The 13,473-nt window shown below is 33.0% G+C and overlaps 1 protein-coding gene across 1 annotated transcript in view; it reads right to left on the bottom strand.

Moving 5' to 3' along the window:
* Nucleotides 1–13,473, bottom strand: part of LOC150088806 (uncharacterized) — a 102,644-nt gene that overhangs the window by 51,630 nt on the left and 37,541 nt on the right. Inside the window, exons 3-5 of the mRNA XM_090370328.1 lie at nt 5,848–6,003; nt 3,906–4,058; nt 1,879–1,935 (exon numbers count right to left, since the gene is read on the bottom strand). Of these exons, the coding sequence (XP_090226454.1) occupies nt 1,879–1,935; nt 3,906–4,058; nt 5,848–6,003 (366 nt within the window). The remainder of the gene's footprint in view (nt 1–1,878; nt 1,936–3,905; nt 4,059–5,847; nt 6,004–13,473) is intronic.

Raw genomic sequence — 13,473 nt, 5'->3', positions numbered from 1 at the left:
GCATTGTTACCTATGATATGACAGAACCTCAAAGATCCTTTAAGATTAGGAAAAAAACTGAATGAGAGTTGCCGGGCATGAGAGTACAAGGTGCATTCAACAAGACTGTGCTTCATTGTGAGTTGAGAATTGTAGTGTGTACACTGTGGAGGAGAAATAGGCGAGTAATGTGACTGTGACCAATCCTTGCTCTGGCTAGGATTAATTCTTCCTTTCTGTTTTCCTGGAAGCTAGAGGCCCATAACTGCGGATCTGGTTTTATTTGAAAGAGTTTATTATCTGTTTCAGTTTGTCATATAAGTGTCCATTGTTCCTTACATATTCTTCATATATTAGATTTGTAGTCAACATATGAAACGAGAGAACATGATAAAGCTGGGTTAGATGGACGTTTGGTGACAGTCTGGTGTGAGGAAACAATGAACATGTTAAAGTGTGAAATATCCAGTACTTTCCCTCACTAGATGCATTGTCTTTGAATATTTATATTTTGTTCACACATTTTCTATTTTATTTTTCACAGCTTGAAGTGTTTCGCCAGTCAGGAATGTGTTTGCTTACTGGCTGTCATAGTGTAGGGACTACAGCAACTCAGACAGTTTTGGGTTGAGGGGTTATTGAAATATTGTTGGTCCTTTACCTGATGGAGTGCCTTGTAGCTTTATCTTTGAAGAGATGGTGCAATGGCAGTCAAATTCCTCTTCCTGCTTCTTTCCCAAGTATTTCCATTTATTCTTCATTAGGTAACCTTCATTTTATTCTCTCTAAATTTTCACTTCAGTTCATTACAGCTCTTTAGACAGGCAAGGAAACAGTTTCAGTGGTATTCAAGTTTTCACTTCTAAAAATTTTCTTCCATTCATTCATGAAAACACTAAAACTGCAAATAGACAATACCAGCCCACTGACTTTTTTGGAGTTTTCCTCATTTCCAACCCTTCTTTCTGCACAGACAGACTTTATCTACTTTATAAGGAAAAAAAATCCAAGCTACATTTCCTATTTGGTTGACATCAACAAGAATATTTTATTTAAATTACATTAACCTGGTGCTGGTTGTGTCATTGACTGTAACAAAAAAGGTTGCACAAAAAAGTTTTTGGTTTATTTGAATTCTGTTTGAAAAACATTAATGCTTGATTTTTCCTAATGGATTAAATAGTACTTATTAAACGTGATTTTTTATTTTTTAATGAGAATTTTCAAAATTAAAAATAATTTTTTGATGTGTTATTCTCAATGAAACAAAACTTAATTCTGCTGTAAATAAAAGTTATAGTCAAAATATAAACCTGAAATTACCAGTCACTTCCATCTTCAGCAATTCAGAAATCATTAAACATGCAAAAATTCAAACTTGCTTGCACACATGCATGTATTAATTTTTCTTCAAATAAACAGAGGAATAAACAGATAATCAAAGCAAGAAACCATATTACATCAATAATTAAGAAAAGACAAGAAAATTGGATGGCAAAGGGTATATAACTTCTGTAGCAGATGCATCAATCAATGAGTGAGGAATGTACTTGCTTACAATATGTTGAAATCAAAAGTAGCACTATGAAGTTGAAGGCAAAAATATAAAAAAAAAATAAATAAATAAATAAAATAAATAAGTTGTCAGTTTCAGCTAATACCTTGAACCAAAAATTAATGTGCAATAGTTGTTCTGGAGAAGAATCTGTCAGGTCTGGCATGACCACCACTGTGTTTAAAATAATATTGTCTGATGGCTTGGCATAAGAATAAGAGCAATTAAAAAGTCAGTTATGAAGAATCAATGACATCACATACTTTATCATACAAACATAACACATAATGAAATGGTTTTGATTACAGGACTGCAGGAATAAGAGAATGCTTTAACTAAACTACCTTTCTCAGGTGTCCAGTCCTCTCCTTCACTTTCATCTTCATTGTCTAATTCCATTACTGCAAAACAAAATAGCACTATATTATAATTAGAATAAGTACATAAATAACTCACAATTCTTGGAAAACTTTAGTGGGTGAATTATTTTTTGTTTGAATTCGTGTAAGAAGTACAGAGTATAATATAATTCCATAGACAATTCTGGAAATTTAGTGATAGCAGAAATCAGTCTACTGCTAAATGAAAATTAAATATTGGCATCCTATTTACATACACTAGAGACTACAGAAATTCAATACAGATGGAATCAATTTTGGGGCTCACATCTGGTGAGTATGGGCTTGGCACACCCAGTGTCCCGAGCTGGATATCATCATTCTTCTCTTTCTTGGTGATTCCTCTCTCTCTCAGGGTAACTCAATTTTTTTTGGCCTGTGCAGCATAAGCCTCGGGCTTCCTTGCACGGTATGGCTAATAATAATAACAATTACAACAAACAATAATTACATTTTTTGAGGCTCTCATATGAAACACGTCCTTGTTCCATAAAATGATGTACAATGGAATTTTGTTGATTAAATTCATGGCAACATTAAAAAAGAGGGAAGGAAATTTCTTCAGTCTATACAGTAAAGAACAGATCTGTGGCATGGAATATAAATTCCTACAAGGAATTCATGATACCAATTTGAAAGAGATTAAGCTATCACATTTTCCAGTTAGAATGTCAATGGCATAATTCAGCTCTGCACTTTTCTAACAGTACTTTAAGTCATAAATGGCTAAACTGGAAATCCAGATTTTACAGTTGTCCACTTTAAGAGCCAAAATTCAGCACCAGTTATTAGTCTAATGGTAAACAATGGAGTGGCAGCTCACACTGATGATGCATGTTTGTAAATAAAAGTTATAGTCAAAATATAAACCTGAAATTACCAGTCACTTCCATCTTCAGCAACTCAGAAATCATTAAACATGCAATGTATGACAAGAGGTATTTCATGATGATATCTGGTTTGAGTGTGATAACTTGTTTGTTTGTTGTTTGTTATTTGGTTTTTAGGAGCATTAGCAACTAAGGCCATATTGCTCCGTGAATATGCAGTGGTCATTCCCTGACCTTTCCGCATCCTCCGTATTTGGTGGTGACGGGCTCGAACCCCAGTCTAATCAAGAAGCGTGTGCTACGAACTGCTGCTCCTGCCCACCTGGCTACAAAGGTGCTGAATTATCCTGTAAACCAAAATGATGAAACAAAACCAGAGATCAACACTTTTTTTTCCAAGAAACCACAGACAAAACACTAAATGGACCAGACTTGAAATCAAAAATGACATCCAAAATCATCCTTGATTGATTAAACTTCAAAATATGAGCAACTCCTTTCTCAAAATTTAGGGGAACAATTGGCATCCTGGATAACAGAAATTTAATATATATATATATATATATATATATATATATATATATATCACTCTTACCAGTTTTTTATTTATTTTCAAAACTTGACATAATTCTTAATCATGATTCTCTTCATGGTCATAAACCTACCATGCGCCAACTTGTATAAATTAAACATCGAGCATACATCACTCCTGGCGTAATGTACTTAGAAACTGTGAGACTGAGCCCATACATTGCCACAAAAAATGCACAGATAATTGTTAACTGTTGCATTGGTTTATGGGCTGCAATGAAGCAGTTACAAAAAAGCACAGAACTAATTTCCTGAGGCCATACTAGAGAAAAAAATTGAAAAATATCATTAGTTGGTGCTACGTCCAAGTCTTTGATCCTTTATTTTTAAATTAAAGGAGGCAACTTGGGTTGGTCAATGAAGATTGTTATTCTACATTGCATAGTAACTGTTACATAATAAATAAAAATTAAAACATTCATATTTAATTATCTGCAACTGCAGAGACTATGATAATATGAATCATTTTGGAGAAACAGATCCTAAGATTTTTAAAACTGTCAACGTCACTCATCATAACAGCATTAATTTTTAAATAAATGAAGAACTTACATTGCTTACTACTACACTGTTCATCATCAGTTTCTGTTGTTTCTGTTTCTTCATTGCTTTCCTCCTCCGATGCATTTGAACTATCTGTGGACAATTTTGTGCGTTTATTCTTTTGATGGAAGTCACTAATGTGACCAGTGACATGAACCGTACCTTTAAGTATAAAATTAATATGTAAAGAATTAACAAAAATATGCAGGGATAGGGATAATCTCAATCTTAATAAAACTTTTAAAATCTGTAAATAAATAACTAAAATTACAAGAACAATTCCCATATACACTTGTGTACATACAATTGGACTCTCCAACACCCACTGCAAATAATGGTAATAACAAGAAAAATAGCTCCTTTCCAAATCTGGTCATCAGTACATAAATAACCTATTCAACTAGCTAAATCTCAGAAGTTTAGGTGCACTTTTTTGACTCAAAATTACTCATTACAAGTCATAAGTATTAGTATGAGCCATATAGTGCAAAGAAGCCACAGGCTTTTGCTGCACTGGCCAAAAATAAGTAGATAAAAAAAGAAAATACAAATTATGCACTTCCCTTCTTATATAGGTAACTATCCAGTTGACCTTTGAATTTCTTCAAACTATCAGCCTCTACTTGCAGAGGCAAGTTGTTCCAGTAATCAAACAGCTCGCTGGCTAAAAGAAAATTTCCTACAATCTAGTTTAAATCTCTTCCCCTATAATTTCAATTTATAGCCTCCAGTTCTGGAATTCTTTATAAAAGTGAAAATTCAAGGCATTGAGTGCAAGCTGTGAATTACAAGCTCCAAAAAATCATAAGTGTTTTGCCATTTTATTTACTTAATTGTCATATTATATTGTACTTTATAAGTAGCTTTATAGTCCTAGTTACGCTTGTTATTTTTAATTTAGATAGATTTTGTAGGTTACTATATAATATATGTAAAACCGTTGTTTTGTTTAAGTCTTGCTGCCATTGTTATAGTATACAGATAGTTGTAGGGAATTCAAATTTTTAACTGTGGTAAAAAGGTAGCTCTACCATAAAACTAGACAGTGCAATACATATCACTGCATTTAAGAATGTATTAGATAGTGTAGTATTGATAATTAAGTAATTAAATTTAATAATCTTATTGATTTTCATTGTTAATCAATAGTATTCAATCTGATATCATGCTCCAAACTAGAGCAGCAAAGCAACGGGCACAAAGTAGCAGGAGTGCTGTGACTCGGGGGAGAACCGAGGGGGGCAATTCTCCAATGCATCACAGCCTAAAAAAAATGTGCAACTTGTGAAATGTTTGCCGAGCTCTCTGAAACAGGACATGATCTAGCCAAAGAGGATGTCTTTTTGTGTGCTAGGTGCAGAGAGCATCAAGAAATTAGGCACCAACTCAGCTTTCTGATGGGCACTTATGAGAGTTTGAAGAGTTGGGTAGATGCCCTCAAAGGTATTAAAGTGGGGGACCCGTCAAGCTCTCAGCTTCCCAACTCAACACCAGAGCTCACTCTTGTGCATCAGGCAACACAGTGGCAATCTCCAAGGCAGTATGTGCTGGTCCCACAGGAGCTAGTTATTGTTGGTAACTATTGTCAGGGAGATGGGCAATATAATGTGCAAAAAGGATAGGTGGAATAGGACATGGGTATGTCTGCCAGCGGCAAAAGTTGATGATGTAGAGCAGATATTATCTTTTAAGGGAATTCTTTTGTTACTTTATAAATGCACAGCCAATAATATCAATTGAAAAAAATTATTTGGGTCTAGTATAGAAATGTACCTTCTTTTTTCAATGTGGTTTTCTACAGAAATTGGCCATATACTTAATTCTTTAATAATCATTGTTAATCTTCCTCTTTGCATAGGATAGCTGCACAAATAGGAAGACTGATAATGAATAACATATACTATATATAAAAAGTCGAATCAAGTTCTTAGAGTCTATTAAAAACACTTACCTTCACCATTGAGATAAAAACTTACTTCTTCCCCTTCTACAAATGTATGATCTAATGGAACTTGCATAACTCTGTTATATTCCAAAGTGCAAAGTAAAAATTCTGATTTTCCATGTTCTATCATTAAGGAGACATACTTGTTGCTAGGTATAATATCTAGAAATAGTGAGAATGAAAAAAGGAATTAACATTTAAATGGTATAATGTATATAGCAATGTAAAAATGATTAGGAAACATCTATTTTGTTTATTGTTAAAGTCTAAATTCATTTTATTCAAAGTGCATTATTACCACTCCCCAGTGCAGTATATTATGCACATATATCTGGAAAACTTTTATAGCCATCAATATCAGTTCATTCCAGTTTTTTCATTACCAAATAGAAAGCTGGTGATCTATTATGGGTGGCTTCAAGCATTTGATCTCTTAGGTTCTACTCTTCTGTTTCAATCCAACAACTGCATGTTTTCGTATGTTGTTGTTATGGAGGTTTAATGGCACATAAGCTGCAATGGCTATAATGTGCCTAGTTTTCATGTGTATACTATTATTTATGCTCAAAAGTCGGACAATATGCATTCGTAGATTGCAAGCATTTTTGCCACTGTTTAAACTTCTGTTTGGACCAAAATGTAGCCATGCTCTCTATTAAAAAATTGAGAATTAGAAAGTTTTCAAATTTTTAATAGAGAAGCAAGGGAGAGGGAAGAAAATTTTCTTAAATGTTCTTGTAAGTATAGCTGGATAAGGATGGATAATTTTAGGCCACAAAAGAACTGGAGGGAGTGAAAATAACACACTTTTTTTGTACGCAAAATAAAAATGCAAGTATAACACACGGTAGAACTAAGATAATTCAAAGTTGAAGGATTGACAGAATTATTCTGAATTATCAACCCCCATTTTTATTAAGCATGTCAAATAAGCATGGGAATTTACCTTGGTCTTAACCATGTACAATATGAATTTTGTAAATGTGATTTCTATTGGAAAATTAGCAAAGTAATGCTTACCTTTTGTTGCAAGTCACTGTCTGTTATATTTTCCAAAATAAACTTTTTTTTGTATGAGAAAAAATTTGACATGTCTACTTTCCCATATAGCACAGTAATTAATCTAAAATTAATTTTGTTTATATCATAGTTTACAAGCTATTATTGTTCCAATTTAATATGCACTCAACTCTCAAGGAATATTGCACCCTCCCCTCCACTTTGCTGGCAAGTGTTGGGCCACTTACTGCACTTAGTCATATTTGCCAGTGGACATTCAAACTATGGAGAATACTGCTTATGCTGATTGACAACATTCTCTGATAGAAAAGTAGCATTCATGTTTATTCTAGTGAGAAATTTATAATCAGGCAAATAATATAGAATAGAAAATTCTAATGTAAAAAATAACTGACTGACTTTGAATTAAGTGCCAAAATTTGAATTAAAGATACATTTCATACTGATCTTTACATTATATGGAATAGGAGATTCAAGGGGCAAAAATATAATCCAAACTAACCATATTTCAAATTAAGCAATTTTGAATTATCCAAGCTCCACTGAACAAAGAAAATAGATGGAAAGTGGCAGCGATATTGTCCATAATAAGGATTCAAACTGATAGTCATTATAGAAATTTCAAATATCAAAAACACAGATTTTCAAAAGCACAGATTGGTTATCCTTTCCCCCACATGTTCATAATGGTGTACCCATTTAACCCTTTCTTAGTTTCACTATGATGACAATTTGAAAATGAAGAATAGTGAATAGCTTTCTATTCCTTGTAGTAAGCACAATATACATGCCCACTATTTTATTCTTTTTCTTTTAATTGTCAATTCAAAATTTTATTATTTGAAAACTACAAACCCAGTGTTCATTCCCATTTTCTATGTTTTCATTTCATTTTCAGGATAATCAATAATTAAATAGGATATTCCTGTTTAATTATTTATAATTTAATAGTTTTAAGACTTTTTACCAATTGTGATATATGGTTAGCTAGTAAAGGTTAAAAATACTCAATATCTGCATTTAGATAATTTACTGCTTTACATTAATGTCATTTACTGCTAGTTTGACAGAGCATATATAGAATACATTTAACCTTTTTTCACACGTTTTAGATTTATGTAGGCAATGTTTATCAGAATCTTGAATTAACAGATTACAATGTACAATAAGAAGAGCAAACCCCTTAATTTGCTTTTATTTAGTATGTACATTTTAAACATTAATCTCAACGAAATCCTGAGTTTACAATAAAATCTTGTAACATTAAACTGTACTCTAAATTAAAGTCTTCAGGCTTTCTTATTGACTAGGCTGACCACACATCCCATTTTTTTGCTATGTACCAGCTGTCCCGTTGTTTTAATAAAAATATTATTTTTGTCCTGTTTAAAAAAAAAAAAAAAACACACTTAAATATTGGCACAACATAACCTATAATCATGATTATATCACAGGGTGGTTGCCATTGTGGGTAGTCACTCGTGTAACCACAGGTAGAGGCACGTTGATAGAATCCCGAGAATTTCATCTGCCGGTGGTTATCACTACGACTGAAATAGACCAACGATTTTTATCATAGGCCTTTAACATCAGTTCGACAATGTGTTGTGTGTCAGTAGTCTGTAGTCGGCATTTGTTGTGTGCTTGTCAGTTATCACACGCATGCACACTTGAAAGTTTTTATTTTATAATTTTAAAAATTAAGCCTCAAAATTTAAAATGTCAAAAAAGAGAAATTGCACATTTAATGAAGACCTACAAAGAGAATTCAAATTTATTAAACTGGACAATTGATATTGTGATAAAATAAAAGTGGTTTTTCAACATTGTAATGTTCATTTTTCTGTTGCTCATGGAGGTAGGAGTGACATTAACCTACGTAGCCAGAAACATAAGGATGCTGAGAAAACTTTGAATTTGGTTCAAAGCATCAGTTTGTTCATCATAAGACGTGATGGAGAAAGTGATAAAATTGCAGCATGCAAAGCTCTTGTTGCCTATTATAACGTGCATCACAATCAGAGTTTTCATACAAATGACTGCTGTCAAAATTGATAAAAAAGATTTATCAACCAAAATTTTCTTCTGCATGTACAAAACCAGAAGCAATAATTACTATCATTTTATCACCATACATACTGGATGAAGTAATAATGGATTTGAATGAAACAAAAAACATTACAATAAGTTTAGATGTATCAAACAAAAAGACATGAAACTGTTTCTGATTGTAGTGCGGTACTTTTTGCCAAACTGTGGTGTTAAAGTTAAAATTATAGATGTTGCTGATTTACCTGATGAAACATCCAAACTACAGAGTATTATGTTGAAGAAAATAACAGATAAATTCTCCTTCCAAAACAAAATCGTTGCTCTGTGTACCAATAATACCAACACAAATTTTGGAGGTTGTAAAAGAGTTGGTAAAAACTGAAAATAAGTTGGAGGAGAGATTATTGGTTGTGATGCACATATTATTCACAATTGTCTCCAGTGTGCTGTTGACTGTCTATCAATCAATATTGACTGTTTTCCAGTTAAAATATACAAATACTTTTTTATATACACAGTCACTCTTAAAAATTGTGAATTTACAGGAAAAAAAGCCACTTTTTACACAAAAAATGAAAGCCCAGCATCTAAAGTGAGCAAAAGAGCACTTTAATTGGTGTGAGAATCAGTGAAATGGTGTTATGTTCTCTGATGAAACAAAATTCAACTTGTATGATTTGGATGGCCAGCATATAGTGAACTTCAGGAGATGAAGACTGGTAGATGAAAAAGAGAAGAATTCCATCCCGACTGTATTGTCTCCACAGAGAAACATTCTGCATCTCAAATTATACGGGGCTCTATTTCACATACAGTCGCTAGATGTCTTGAATTTGCGAAGGGTAGAGTGAATGCTGAGGTGTACAAGGACATTCTTGAGACAAAATTACTTTCCACAATTAAAGATTATTTGGGGACACTGTCAATTGCATTTTTCAGGATGACTCTGCTGCATATCATAGAGCCATAACCAGAAGTACTACTTCATAAAATTAGCAAAGTTTTAAATTTATGAAACATTGCACTCTTGCTTAATAAATGTATTTTATTTTGCTGTCTTTGCTGTGTACAGGTGCAAAAATGGTTGAAGGGTAAATCATTTGCACAATAACATGGACTGGGAATAGCCCAGACCTCAATCCAGTTGAAAATTGTTGGAACAAAATGGGTGTTTCAGTAATAACACTTAGTGAGCTGTGAGACACATTAATCCCTGTTTGGTACCATGAAATTTACTTGTCCAGTCAATGCAACCATGATGATATGCAGCAGTCATCAAAGCAAGGGGTGAGCCAATGAAATAATTAGTGTGCATTTTGTTGTTTTTGGTTATAAATGCCTGTCATCCTAGTATTAGCCACACAATGAAAAAAAAAAAAAAAACTACTTTCACAGAATTTTTGTGATTATATGAACATTGTTATTTTGGAGAAAAGTACTTATTTCATTGAATATTTACCCATAAGTCATAAAAGAAAAAACAAAAGCAATACAATTTCAGTTATTTCTAAAAGATTAGCTGCCGCTATAAGAACAAACAAAATTAGGTGATGCAATTTTTTTTGAGCACTCACTGCTGCAGATTTGCAAGCTTCATTTTAGGAAAAATGTGGATCTATTTAAATAGGTACAGAGAAGAGCAACAAGATTAGTCAGGGGCACAATAGAGGATGTTTGAAAACCCTGTTGAACTTAGCAACATGAGATACCTGCAGAAGGATTTAACATCAAAAGAAAACCAATATGACATGAAATGAGTTAGTAAATATATGCATTGCATTTTTCAGGCATGTTTGGTTTTTTCCTTAAATTAATTAAATTTTGTTTTCTTTATCATAAGAGAAATGAAAAGTAAATACAGTTATCTTATCAATTAAATACTAAGATATAACTTCATAGAACACTTAATAAGACTATAGTTTTTATGTTCTCTAAACTTAGTCATTCAGTTTAATTACAACTGTATAATATTATTACTCTTCTACCACATACTTTTTTTCCCTCTCTCTCTTTCTCTCTCTCAAGCAAAACCATATTCACAAGTCTTTCATAACAATACATGCAAAGTGTGCACAAGCTTGGCAAGGTTTGCGACCATTAATAAGTCATTAACTAACCAGTATTAACATATTTGCTGCCCCTTATATTTGCGAGGATCCTTCCTAAATACCTTTAATTATAACAGAAATGTTATAACTAAAGATTAGATTTTGATTTAATATCATTCTTCAGTAAGCATTTTAGGAATGAAGTGTCTTTTTCCACACAAAAGAAAGTGTTGCATATCTACATCACTGGCACAGAGAATGAACTTTGCTGAATGCATGTTATTGAACATGCATTCAGTAAACTAACTGATCAGTTAGTTTTGTCTTTTCACTCAATGTCATAATAAGGAACTGGACTAAAATCCTGGAAACACTGTTTACATGTTGGGGACTTTTTTTTTTTTTTTTTTTTTTTTTAATGCCATGGCTGAATCATGCAGGGCAAAAACCATGCAACCTTGGCTACCAAGCACATGTTGTGTGTTTTTTCACCTTCGGAAACTGATTTTTCATCTGGCAATGCAACCATAGAATACATGCAAATTTAGAGACACAATATACTGATGCACTGACTGTAGGCTTAATTGCTAAGGCAAAAAAAAAAGTCCACAAACATTGAATAAAATCACCAGGTTTAGCAAGAAAATATTTCTAGTTTATATCAGTTATATTATGTACTCAATTTCACTTTAACTTTCATTGTAGTTCTTTATGATAACCTGCAAAGTAGTAAATTAAAATTCAGCAAACAATCTTCAAAACATTTTACCTCTTCTTCTTGTGGAAAATACTAAACTAGATAAAATAACTTCAATATAAGCAAAGAAGATATGAAACTGTGAACCATGTACACAGCTTTTATAGTGCTATAGTGCTCTCTAGTCAATGCAATTGATGCTAAGCAAAATCCCAGCTGTAATGCAAATATCCCATCAATCAGTTGTCCATTTCATGTGTCTTTTCTTTCACAGAGTTCATTTATTGACCACAACTGAATGGATGCATATTTGCATTCAGGCAAAACACTTGTGGTTTGTTTTGACACAAGTTGTGTCCTAACAGCAAACATGTTAATTTGAATCAAAGCAGCAGTCCAAACAATAGAAGCATCCATGTTCACCTTCAAAGAAGGCAAAAACTAGTTCCACTGACTGGTAGGGTGATGGCAACAATCTTTCGAGATTCTAAAGGCATATAATAATGGTAGAATATTGCTCAGCAGGTCAAACTAGAACAGAGGTATACTATGCTAAATGATTAACTAAAGGAATTTAGTTCCATTTTAAATTATTTCTTGCCTTTTTTCCATAAATACTGGTTGATGATCAGCATACTATAAGACTGTGGGCTTTTTTTTTTTTTTTTTTTCCTCTCTCTATTTGACATATCATAGAGGATTAAAAATTTTCTTTTTTGATATTTCACGATTAGTTTGGCATAATTATACAGGATATATTAAACACAATTTTATGAGTTTATTTTTCCCGTCTCCAGTATTAACTGAGCACTAGTTGCACAGAACCTAACATGTGTCCTCCAAAAATCTGAATTTTTTTCTGCTTTCCTAAACACTCAAACTTTATTTGAGATTATTTGGAAGTGAAAAATTGTTTACTTAGAATTAAAAATGCAAAGAACTTGTCAGGGTCTGTGTGATTTTTTGTTTTTGTCTTTCATTTCAATGCATTAGTTTTGCTTTCAGCATCTCATAAGCAACACATTGCTTACATATCTAGTTTCAAAGTGGTATGCCAGTGTCTATGGAAAATAGTTCCTCTTTGTGTTATGTTTAATGGTTGTATAAAATGTGTTTTTTGTTTCACCTGATGTAAAATGTTTCTTGCTTTGATTTTTTATCTTTTTTAATGAAATCCCCATGCATGAAAAGGTATGAGAACCTATAGTACGTAGTACAGGGTTGTTAAAATTAAAGTATCCCTATGTAGAGGGCTCTGGAACAAGTTGTAAGGCTTGTGCTGAACAGAAATTTGGACAACAGGTACAATAAAGAATGCGCTCAGCATTTATTGGAAAAAAAAATTAGCTACAAAATTTGCCACTGTATGGCGCATAACTATCTTAGTTACGATTATGCAAACAACTTACATTATTTGCATAATCGTAAGTTGTTGCCACAGCACCACTACTCAGCTCTACTGTACTGAATAAAAGCAAAGCAGTCTCTTCAAAATCATACAGTAGATTTTGGCACTATTAGTGAAGCTGTACTATCAGAATAGCAAAAATGCAGCTGCGACTATCAGAGAATTCCGGTGTCAGAAGCACACAAGGCACGGACCTATGACTGTTTGTGCTGTCTGCAAAATGAGTGCAAAATTTGAAGTGATAGGACATCTTGGTGTTCAACCATGTAGAGGTTGAAAACGAGTGGACTCCTCTCGTGTTGAAGATGTGGCTATAGCTTTATAAATTCAATCTCCATATGGTAGTGCAAGTGTGCCAGCTGGCACACTTGTGTAAGGCTAGTAATGTGTCAGTGTTGCGGTACTAT

This window comes from Mastigoproctus giganteus, chromosome 3 (genome assembly GCF_048544385.1).
Source record: "Mastigoproctus giganteus isolate SK-2022 chromosome 3, ASM4854438v1, whole genome shotgun sequence".
Classification (NCBI taxonomy): Eukaryota; Metazoa; Arthropoda; class Arachnida; order Uropygi; family Thelyphonidae; genus Mastigoproctus; species Mastigoproctus giganteus.
The sequence above is the reverse complement of the archived record's forward strand: the minus strand, read 5'-3'. Positions and strand labels throughout refer to the sequence as shown.